Source organism: Harpia harpyja, chromosome 14, assembly GCF_026419915.1.
Source record: "Harpia harpyja isolate bHarHar1 chromosome 14, bHarHar1 primary haplotype, whole genome shotgun sequence".
In the NCBI taxonomy this organism is placed as follows: Eukaryota; Metazoa; Chordata; class Aves; order Accipitriformes; family Accipitridae; genus Harpia; species Harpia harpyja.
This window is the reverse complement of record NC_068953.1, coordinates 33,534,636-33,546,894: the sequence shown is the minus strand read 5'-3', so window position 1 is coordinate 33,546,894 and position 12,259 is coordinate 33,534,636. Positions and strand designations below refer to the sequence as shown.

General features: G+C 38.4%; 1 protein-coding gene across 5 annotated transcripts in view; it reads left to right on the top strand.

The window, feature by feature from the left end:
- OTUD7A (OTU deubiquitinase 7A) overlaps window positions 1–12,259 on the top strand; it is a 152,854-nt gene that overhangs the window by 94,628 nt on the left and 45,967 nt on the right. For all 5 annotated transcript variants that reach the window (XM_052808297.1, XM_052808299.1, XM_052808300.1 and 2 more), the window contains one exon: window positions 11,309–11,491. In XM_052808297.1, the coding sequence (XP_052664257.1) occupies window positions 11,309–11,491 (183 nt within the window). The remainder of the gene's footprint in view (window positions 1–11,308; window positions 11,492–12,259) is intronic.

Here is a 12,259-nt window from a genome sequence, read left to right as displayed (position 1 = left end):
AGCATGTAATTAATGGAGAGGGAGAGAGAAGTTTACAGTACTGTCATGTGATTGAGCGTACAAAGCTAACTCCCTCAAAATAGTCTATTCTCCTCTCCTGCAGACAGTTCCTTTTTTAGTTCTCTTGTGGAAGGCTTGGCAAACGGAAGAGGAAGTTGAGCTGCTACCAATGTCTTGTTACACAGAAATCAAAATTGTCATTTCCAGCTGCCTGTTCAGCTTTGAGTGACTGTGCATTCTAGCAGAAAATGAGGCAAATGTTAAAATGTCCTTGCTACATTATTTTCCTTTGAGAACATGGACCAAAATTAAATACTGTTTTAAAACCTATGGTCTAATTTTATCCTAGTTTTGCATATAAGTTTTTTTACAAGGAATAAAGCTGGTCTTGAGTTCCTCATCTTATTCCTGTAAATATTTGTTAATCTACTTCATGCGAAATAGGAAGAAGTGACTGCATTTAAACTGAACTTGTGGATTGCTTTATTAGCAGTTGGTTTCTAAGAACAGACTTCCTTACATGGGAAAGAAGCTGATGGTAGACTTCGTATCTTAACAGATTGTAAAATGTGGGGGATTTAAATTTTTATATATATAAAAAAAAAATTAATCATTGTGCACTGGCCTAATGGCACAAAACGAGGATCATTTTATGTTGGTGAAAACTAACAATCAATCAACAGTCTTGAAAGACAGAAGCTGCTTATCATTTCTCCAAATGCCTTTCTAGCATAGTCACCTAAAGCTCCTAGGTTTAATAAATAGCTTGTATCCAGTAAAAGATCTCCTTGCATTACCAATGCTAGCAAAAACTGAAGAAGTAAAAGAACTTTTGCAGTTGAAGCTGGAATTGCTAGTTAGTTAGTTAGTTAGATAATAACTCTGCCTTGTGCCTGTAATCACAATTTTAAATATTTGGAGAGTCCTATGGAACAAAAAGTCCTATGAAATTGTGAGGGTAAAATATCAGAACTCTTCTAGTTCAGAACAGTTAATTGTAACTTCACCAGCACATAGAACTATAAACATAAGCTGCATTAAAAAGATAGAATATAAAAGTTAGTCAGGTTCAGCTGAGACATTTAAATAAAGCCTCCTGCAAAGATTTGGAGAAGATATTAGAATGACTGAACAATGTCCCTAGTTGTGTAAAGGTAACAATATTCCCATCTGGTCCTAAATAAAATTCAAGATTTCATATAATTATTGGCAATTATGAATTCTCTCAACCAACAGCATCTCACAAAATATCCGCCCTGATACACAAGTATGCAGGGAGAATTCCTGTCAATGACAAAGTACATTAACCATGCTCAGCTTTTAATTTCTGTTGTGGCAAATGTGAACATTTACATTTCCTAAATATACAAGGTATCAGGAGCACAGAAATGAACTTTAAACCTAGACAGGTCAGAGTTGAGGTTGACAGGAAGAGGAAGAATTTCAAAGGCTTTCCTCTGGTTTGGGAGAGCTAAATCAGTTCACAACCTTCAGGCATTTTTGAATTCTCCTGTACAATTGAATACCCATGTAACCCCAGGAATAAAAATTGTTCTTTTGCTGCAGTTGCCCATAAGTTGGTCTGTCTTAGGCACATCCTTGTTGATGAGGAGCCCTTCTTGGGGACCTGATTATTTGATATTATTTCATTGAAGTGTAAAACTACACAGAAGTGTGAATCCCAGTAGATTAACAAGAGATCATCATAAATGCATTAGCCTGGAGTGTTACTTTCTGTGTTGTCTTCAAATTGAACTTACACGTCCCATTTCATAGATCGTGTCTTGATATTCAGTGCCTTGCTCAGGTTGATCATTCTTCTCTACCTGAAAGTTAGCTTATTGCCTTCTATGTTTATGTTGTCCCACGTTGTCTGTGTTCCATTGGGTCAAGTTGATGACTTGTGAGTCAAGATGATAACACTTGTACTAGATTTATGCTATGAAACATTGTGAGGACTTGTCTTGTTCAGACCTAACTGTAAAATACTGTTACTCATTTCTCTCAGCCTTTTAGCCAACACTTTCAGCTAAGAACTTTTTCCTGTGTTCTTGGAGGGAAGACGTAACAATGTAGAGATTCATATTGTTTTACTTTTTGACATGCATAACTGCTGAAAATATGAGCTGTAAGATTGCACAGAAGAACATAGATGGAATAAAAGCCCTGGATTTTGTTTTTAGAAGTATGCTATACAGCCTGCCAAATACTGGATTTGTGTCTGGTCATTTGTAAAGACCTCAGATTTTACATTCTTACAGGTAGTTTTCACCCTCATAAGAGGAAGGACTACATGAATCAAGCATCCCTGCAGAAAATTCCTGTGCCTGCTTAATTGATTTGTTACTGATCCACAGTATAGTCTCATGTAAAATGCCGGTTCTGTTAAATGGCTAAAAGGGGAGATGATGTGCCTCCCACCTAACAGCTGATGTTTTGTATTTGTGGGACAGCTGCTATGCCAAGAACACCTTTCTGTACACTGGCATGGAGTATTAGAGTCACAGAGGCATGTTCTCTGCAGTAGATTTGAAGGAGTTATAATGATTGGGATGGTACTGAAAACAAAGGTTTTGTCTGCCAACAAGACTTTTCCTGTTTTGTGGGCAGGGATGTGTTGTTGAATTTTTAATTTTTTTTAGTAGGGAGGGTTTTTTTTCCTGTGGATGCTTTGCATTAGCTTTAGTAATAGTGGGATTGTAATTTTTTTCCAATTCATTGGTAAAAAATACATACAATGATAGTAAAATATTTAAGAAATGGTGGCAAAAAACTTGGAAGTTACATTGCTGGTACTGGTTCTTCAGTAGTCTCTCTCTTATTTTAAAAAATGTTTTCTAAATGGTATTGCATTCAAGTGTGAGTTTCATTAACAACAAAAATGGCATTAAATGTAAAGTAGATGGGCAGATGTTGTACCCAATTAGGATGGTTAAAAATTCCAAAAGATGCATCCATTTTAGTTTTACTGCCATCTCACCAAAATACCTTTTTTTACTTTCTTGTATTGGTCACACTGAAAAATGACGCTCTGTCTTCCTTTCAGCTTAGTTTCTTGTTCAGTTTCATCATCTTTTTGTGCTTCTGTAGACCTCATTTTTATTTTCTGAAATACATCATTTTGTACTCTTGCCCAAGTTGCTTTCTCTGTGAGCTGTGTAGCATTTTGGCTTCTTTTTTTCCTTTACGGTTTTGTGAAAGTTCCACATTAATTCTTACTGAGTATTTTTATTGTTTCTGCTTCTTAGATATATGGACCAGCAGTTCATGAACTGTAAACACAGGCTGCATCATAATTTGTTTAATTCTGTCTAACCTTTCCCTTCTGCATCCTTTTTCTTACATGTTTTTGGTCCTGTTTAGCTTTAGGCAGCATTTCCTGCCCCTTTTAAAATTTCCTTTGCTGAAGTCCTGTGTATGTGTTGTTGCTACAAGTTGCCCTTCGTTGTGGTCCTTATTATTTAGATCTTTCCTAGTTCCCCATCTCAAATTGCATCCCTTCTAGCATTTTGTTCATCATTAAATCAAGAATTGCTGGTGACCTTTCAAATGTTCTTTTTAACATATTGGAGTAGGTGGATATTTGAAAGCTTGGCAGGGGGGAGTGCTTTATAGTTGCATGCTTGCTATTCCTACTAATTAATGATAAATGTCCTCTAGTTTCATTATATCTGATTTAAGAAGTGAAAGACAATAGATTCATTAACTGTAACAACCCTGCTAAGCTACGCTGGTTTAGCCAAAACAATAAAAAGCAAAAAAACCCAAAGACTAATTAATAGCATGTCGCTCAGGTCTTGCTGCCTGAGTATTATCTGCCTGAAAAACGTAAAATCTAATATCGGTACAACTAGCGTAGGCTGCTTAATGGGTGCCTGATTTTTGTTATTAGAGAGTACGAGTTGTGATCTGACAAAGCATGTGCTTAACATTGAGCAAGCAAGGATTACTCATGTGCTGCAAAGCATTAAGAAGTCACTTTCTCCTCACAGCACAATCAAGTTTAAGACTTGACTAGAGAAAGGCTAGGTTAAAAAAAAGATGGACCTTTATTCTCCAGAAAAACAAGGGTGAATGCAGCTGTCTAAGCACTATGAAAACTACTGTAAAACCTGAGTGGTGCTAATCGTACTACCTGTATGAAGTCAGAGTGTATTTCTCATCTAAAAAATTACAATATGTGATAGTCTCGAAGCAAACAGTTTAAAGCAAAAGTCCCAAGTTTCTAGTGCTCTTCTGCTTTCAGATTTCAGCTTTCAAGCTGACCAGTTTACTAAAATGTGGACTGAGTTGGAAATACATCTATTAAAAGAAAGAAATCAGGACTTTTCCAAGAGAGCTTCCTATAGAAAGCACTGTATAGTTGTATAGTTTTGGGGTTTTTTTAAAACTGTCCAATATTTTATTGAAAACTCAACAAAGTGGTGATATTTTAAAATAATACCTAGGCAAATGAACCCTTGGCTGTCTGATAGTACAACATTTCTGGTTCCACTCAGGAAAAAGTAATTATGTAAATGTTTTACATTTGTTACAGTGCTATACCATGTGTATGTACATAGTGCATGGATCCAATGCGGTGGATGATGCAGCCTACATGCAGCTTGGGGCAGATCCAGATATGCAAAAAAACGGCTACAGGAATATTTCTTGTCCTGTGACATTTACTGTGGTTTGGTTTGACCTCTTCATTGGCATGCATCCATCCTTGCGGCAGAGTCTGAGGAAAATCCGTGTTTTATTCTAAATTTCTGACTAACCTATTGGCTCAGTAGTTTGTCCATCTAATTCTCAGTCTTGTCCCTGGGCTGGTTTTCTTGCTAGTGTGCCTCGAGAGGAAAACAGTAGTAGTCAAGGCTAAATATATAAACGTGGGTCTTGGTCTTTGGTTTCTTTTATCAAATGTTTTCTAAGGAGAGGATGGCGTCCACAGGTTGAGAAGGACAAGAAGGCAAGATGGAAGGGCTGTGAAAGGTGAAGGAAGGAGGTGTATTCTCTGATCACAATGTGGTCAGTCCTAATGAGGTCACCTGAACCTTTCCCTCCCTCAAAAGTTAGATGTAATAGTAAGCGGCTTTCCCCAGTGTTAACTAAAGATGTAATGCCCGAAGAGCAGTGTGCCAAGGGGAGAACATGCTCTCTGAGGATCCTGCAGTAGTACTCTTGCATAGAGAATGCTCTTGATTGCTGCCTACTTTTCAATTTCTTTCTAGCCTGGGATTTGGAGTCCGGTGAACCTACCACAGAAAGTCCTGGCACTGGACACTCGGCTCTCATCCCCTGACCCTTTCTTCTACTGTTGGCACTTTTGTGTTGTCCCCAGTTGAGGCACCCTAAGGAAAGCTAGGCTTTTTGAATCCAGGACCAAGGCCTGGGAAAATTTTATGTCTGTCAGCTTGGTCTCAGAGCATCATATCACTGGGAAACCTACTTCTGAACACTTCTTGGAAGACTCAGGTTGTCTAAATAGGGCAGGGGGAAGCAGTCCTCTCTGATGATCAGGTTAAACTGAATCATCTGGAATGCTTCTGAGGTGAGTCCTACTCTTGCTGTTCTTTAGCATCTTTTTTTTAACCCTTTACTAATCCAGTTTGAGGTGGTAAGGCAAAAATGGATAAGTGGCTTCTTAAATTATACATTGTTTTATCTAAGTCTTTGGTTTTTCTTCAGGCTGACAATGCCTCCTGTTGTTATTCAAGCAACTATTATTTAGGACAGGAACTTCACAGTGTAACTGAGTTTATTTTTGAATTTCCCTTTCATGTAGATGTCTGCTGTCTCTGACACTAAAACATCAGTACCAGCCCTCAGTCAGAGTGCATCTTCCATTCTGTACTCAGCTGCAATTTTTTTTTTGTTTCGTTGTTTTGCCTCCACACTAGAAATACTTGGTTTTAAAGCAGAGACCTTTCAGTCCTGTTAAATTTTACACTTGCTGACTCACATAGCACATATAGCTGTTCTGGAAATAAGTGTTCAGTAAGAGTATTCTTTCTGTTGAGTTAGTATATTAATTTGATTCCAGCATCCTGATCATGATTCACTCCCTGTCTTTTCTAACCAGCTTTGTGCTGCTCCAGCTTTTTGCTGACTGATGTTCTGTGACCATTAGGAACTCAAAGCCTTTCATGTAAACCCACTGGGTCAGTGCTGCTTTGGAGCAATTCAGTTGCTACTAACTGATACAGTGTTACCAGTGACTTGTCATCAGATGTGATTGTGTGTACTGAAATAAGGTTGTTATGTCTGGGAAGTACCTTTTTAAATACAGTAATATTTCGTATAAACAAAGAAGTTAGCAGTCAGTGAACAGTAGGGTGCATCAGATAAATAACAGTAAAAAAAAAAAATAGCGGACAATCTGAAAAATAGTCTTGTGTTGTTTTTGTCCTTCACTTTACAACAAAAAGTCTCACTTGACTTAATTTAGTTGATGAAACTATGCAAAATAGGTTACTTACCCGTTGCTTCTCCTTCAGCCTTGCAATGCAGGGCATGTCAGTCCCTATGTCAGCTGTAACCTCTGTGGGATAGGAAAGATTGTTCCGTTCTGTTGAGGGCCTGTGCAGGAGATGACAATTAAAGAAAATGAAAAGATGTGAGAGCAGGGACTTGTGTGAGGAGCAGGGTCTAGGAGATTTCAGAAAAGACCAGGGAACAGACATACAAACAGAACTTAGATAACAGAAAGACTAAGTCTTTTCCTAGGGACTTAGAGGGACTGTATGCACTCTGCTCCAGACCAGAAGGCTGCTGAAACTCATTGGACAAGTAGCAAGACTGGCAGGAGGGAACTACCCCATGAGGCATTGGGGGGGGGAATATGTTTGATTTCAATGTTATATGAAATTTTTTTTGTTGTTTCTGACCCAGCATACCTTGGGTTTCTTTCTTCTTTCAAAACTTAGTTTGGAATGTAACAGCATACAGCTTTAGAAATTCAAAAGCTTTTGGTATGCAAAGTTTAAAGGAGGAGAGCTGGGCAGAGTTAACTCTATTCTCCACCATCATAAACCCCACTAGTTTCTTCAGTAACTTCCAGCTGAAACTTTCTCACCTGCCATGTCACACTGCTAGAAATCTTTGTTCAGATCATCTGCTCTGGACATCTCTGAATTTAATAACCTTTCTGATTTGTTCCCAGCTTGTCCATTGCTCCTGCAGTCCGTTTCTATGGTCCAAATCACATCACACTTTTTATTAGATCTGTTGGCTTCTTTTTTTTATTTTACACTGCACTAAATTTTTGTACTTATTTGTATTTCTTCACATGGTGTCTTTTATAAATGGCTCTGTTTTTTTTCTCTCTTCCTTTCCCCTAATTCTCTTTGCTGTCTCCGATTTCCTCTGCTTTGACTTACGAATTGTCGTCTTTATTCCTCCCAAACTGATGAATTCTCCTCTTTTTTTATGGGCAATGGTAAAAACAAAAGGTCTGTCATTTGTATTTACTTTTGAAAATATAAACCAAAATGAGAGGAAGCCTTGGCAAAGGGGGCAACTTTGCATGTTTCCAGTACAGAGAGTAGCTGAAAACACTTACACTAGTCAGTTAGGGTGGCTAATATTCAAAAACACTCTTTCATGGAGATGGAAGGGTACTTAATATATTCTCTAATTTGGTTGATTTTTTTTCTTGCATTCCAATGCTTGGAGGCTCCAGCAAATTTGGGGAAAGCGAGTCCAGTAATCATTTCCTATGTTGGTTCTCTGAAGTTTAAGGCTTTGGTGCTGAATTGGTGCTTCCCATAGAAGAAATTTTTCAGGAGATGGGGACAACTCCAGGGAGATGGAGAGATTTGAAAATAAAATATTTCTGTGTAATATACCTATAGTTATAGAAATTTTATTTTGTGTATAGTTTCAAGTCTGTATTAGAAGTTCTGTTGCTACATTGTACCATGGAGCATAACTCAAGAGTCACTGTGTAATTCAGTTTTAAATGCAACACAGGTGAACCTAGTTTCTGAAGGCTGCCTGTAATTTTTATGATAGAGCTTTTATATAAGTTGATTGCATTTGGCCTAAAACTAAGGACAGTGGGATTTCTGTTAGTCTACTGATTTTCTGTTTTCCTATTACATACATCAAAGCCCCATCATACAGTAAGCAGTCACTTACAGCACATGCATAGTGATTTTTGTTAAATTTCAGGACTTAAACATGAAAATATCTTGAGCAGTGACCTGTGAGGAATGCCCTGACACTAGAGAAATGCTGTCTGTGTTCCATTAATATAGGTCTGTTACTCAAGGATCTGTATTGAATAAAGTCAGGTTGCTGCTGGGAGTCATGCAGCACTGGACTTGTAGCATTGACAATACTCGGATAATACTGTTTTGTTTAAACCTGCATTTCCTAGAATTATATTTATTGTCACTTCCACTTTTTAAAAAAAGTTTTACTTTATTGTCCTCATGGTTAAGAGGAAGATTTAAAAAGCATATTTTAAGTGCCTCCTAAAACCAGGACCAAACTAAAGCAATCCCTGCTCCAGACATTGATACGTGATCACATCAATCTTGGGAACACACTCATGATTCTTCGATGTTTGGCTTGGGCAACTTGATTCAGATGATATATGTAGTTAAGTCAGAGCTCTGACTGGATTATAGCCATTCAATCTACGTGGGATTTTTAGAGTAAAAATGCTGGCGATAACTCAAGTGCTTGTTCTAGGATCTCTGACAATTTTCCCTGAATTTACATTTTCTCCTACAGGCTTTCTAATAGAAGATTACAGCATAATATGTATAACGCTTCCATATCACTGACATGGTAGCTTATATTATGGACTACTCAGGTTGTATGTAACATTCTTGCTTGGTGATATTAATTCTCCTTTCACAATTTTGTTTAGTACTTCAAAACCGAAGATAGTTCAGCTCAACCGTGTAGGTAACAGCTGTTTGTGCTGGGTTTTTTCCAACTTCAGTTAGGTTTTTATTCTTCACAGAAATTACTGTAACCGTAAAAGACTTTCTTTTATCTGTATAAAACTGCTTTGTACTATTTTTAGCGTATTCTGCTTTGTGTAAGCAAATAAGTTATATTTAACTGCTACTCAGGTGATGTAGCTTCTCAAAGTACATAAAGTGACAACCTTTGATGGTGTAATAAATCATGTATTAGTCAGAATCAGGTTACTTTTGAATTCCCAGAATAAGTGCTCATGGAATGCTGTGAAAGTCTCATATAATTAGTGGTGTCTTTTTTCTTTCATTTAAATATTTGTAATTTTCCAATTAAAAACAAGTCCTTGGAGAGTGCTAGGACATCTATGTATTTTAACTTAGCAGGATTGTTTTGAAAATAACATACAAACATCTCAACATTCTTTTCATTATTATTTTTTGAGAGTGACAAGTACCATTTCACCACCGGTACTAAACAGACTTCTTTATCTCTGGATATTAGCCTGCATTCTGTTATCACTGGGCATAGCAATATGATGAAGTGGGAGCTTGGAAGCAAATCTTTTAGAGGATTCTGTGTTGGCCGGTTCCATGAGCAGTTCGCACGGATGTGGAACCACACTGATTGAATCCTCTCACTGCATGTTTTGTTACAAAACATTATCCTATATTATCTGCTTTCTAAAAGACTTCTAAAATCTCTGAGAGCACAAGTTCTTTCTGATGCATTAGGTAAAGGGATCTAAAGTATTTTGCATTTGCATTCTAGATGCTCCGTGAATAGAAAGATAAAGTTTCTCACTCTTTTGTGTTATAACACTTAACAGTCATGTCTTTACATCATTGCTGCTAATTATTATTTATTATTAATACAGCTGTACAAATGAGAATTATTACTGCCTCTCATTATTTTATGTTAAATTCTGTGGGATTTAATGTTCATCTTAAATTGCCAGTTTCTGGAGCCATTTGATCAGAATCCGAGAAAGGGAAGTCCTGGCATTGATTGCCTTGTATGATAAAATGTCTGGATTTGTGGATAAGATGAGAGCAGTGGATACCTTTTACCTCAACATTTGCAGGCTTTTGACACTGTTTCCCACAGTATTGCTATATTCAAGTTAGGATGTTACAGTCTGGATGGGTGGACAACTAGATGGACAAATAACTGTTTTGATGGTCAAGCTGAGAGGGTAGTGGTTAATGAATAGCTTTCTAGCTGGAAGCTGGTAACAAATGCTGTACCTCAAGGGTCTATACCTGTTTAAACTCTTTATAAGTGAGGCAACTTCAAGTTTGCGGATGACACCAACTGGGGGGACCGGTTGATGTCTTCAAGGGCAGAGCTGCCATTCAGGGGAACCTAGACAGAGCGAGGGAATTGACCAACAGGAACATGGTAAAATTTAACAAGGATGAACGCTGGAGTTCTGCACCTGGAAAGGAAGAACCCCCTGCAATGATACAGGCTGGGGGGCAGCTTAGCAGAAAAAGACCTGGAGGTCTTTGTAGCCAGCAAGCTGCAGATGAACCAGCCATGTGCCCTGAGAGCTAGGAAAGCCAGCAATATGCTGAGTTATATCAACAGGACCATAGGCCGTAGACAGAGGGAAGTGATTTATACCTCCCTACTCAGCGTGCATTAGATATCTATAATACCGTGTCTAATTTTGCCCCCCATCCCCAGTCCAAGAAAGACAGTTAGAAATTGGATTGAGTTCAGGGGAAGGCTACAAAGGTTGTTGGGGACTGGAGCACAAGTCCTGTGAGGAGAGACTGAGGGAGTAGGCCTTGTTCAGGATGGAAATGGGGAGCCTTTGAGGGGATCTAACAGCAGCCTTCCAGTGCCAGTAAGAAGGTTATCAAGGAGTTGGAGCCAAGCTCTTCACAGTGGTGCATGGCAGGAGGACAAGGGGCAATGGGTATAAGTTGAAACAAGAGAGGTTCAGGGTGGACATAGGTCCCATGAAGACAGTCAAACGTGGGAACAGTTTGCCCAGAGAGGTTGTACAGTCTCCATCCTTGGTGATTTAAAGACCAAACTCTGATCTTATAGCTGACCCTGCTTTGAGCAGAAGGTTGGACAAGAGCTCTCCTGAGGCCTTCTCCAATTATGATATAAAGAAAACTAAAATATAAATTAGAAAGAAGAGATAAAAATATTTCTATCTTTGTCCATTTGCTGTGTACTTTCAAGGTGTTTACCGACTGTGCATTTTTGTTGAGGGAGGAGTGGTTGTAAAATGTTTTATCCACAGAACCTCTGTTTCCTTGCTGATCCTTTAAGTAAGAGTGATTTAAGTTTATATTTGAAGTGCATATGAAGATGGTTTCCAGGTTATCAATCTGGTCACATACAGATGTGAGCAGAATGTCCTTTTGCTATTTGGCAGGCAAAAATTGGGACTTGACAGCAGCTTTGAATGACTATGAGCAGCTCCGGCAGGTACACACCGCCAACCTGCCACAGGTGTTCAATGAGGGCAAATACTACAAGCAGCAGGAGCCAGAGCAGCCTCCCCAGGTGACGAAGGCTGAGCGACCCTGCCTGCAAAGGCAGGATGACATTGCTCAAGGTAAGAGCTCTTCTCCAGGGCTTTTGTGGACAAGCAGCTTTCTAGCTTGTCTGCTTGTGAGTTGTGCTTGTCTGCAGGGAGGTGGAAGTCCTTTGCCATCAGCCTGTGAACTGTGTCATTGTGACAGGATTCACAGAGCTGCTGCTGGACCCTACATTTCACATGTTTCAGTTGTCATGAGCTTTGCCTCAGTTCTGCAAGTTATTTTTTTAATGTGTGATTAAAGTACAGAAATACATTGTCCCCAAGCAGTCCTATGGTACATATAAAAGGAATTAATTAGAGGGTATCACAGACCACTATTGTATATAGTTTTCTATGCTTATTGAGACCAAAACAAGGTTTTAAAAAAATCCATATTTCAATCTTTGCATTCTTACAGTGTGTGATTAGGGTGTATGAAATCTATGAATAACTTTCAGCTTTAAAATTTTGTTCTTTTAAGGTTCCACAGAAGAAAGGACAACCTCCTATCCCCCACCAAATAGAAATTGAAACCTTAAGAAAAATGAGTCAACTACCTCTAGCAGTTGATTTCCAGTACAGGATGATAAGCATTAGAATTTACTTTTTTGTTTGCAGACCTTTTATAGGTTGTATTTCAGATCTCTATCTCTCTCAGAGACTGTTGGAATGCATTTTTTTTTAATATTTATTTATCAAGGAACTGTAGTTTGCACCAAAATAAATCTACAGGTCTCACAGCTTGTCATGTAGGGGAGTAATAGCATTAGCTTGGTGATGGCTTTCTGTGCAATCGTTAAAAGG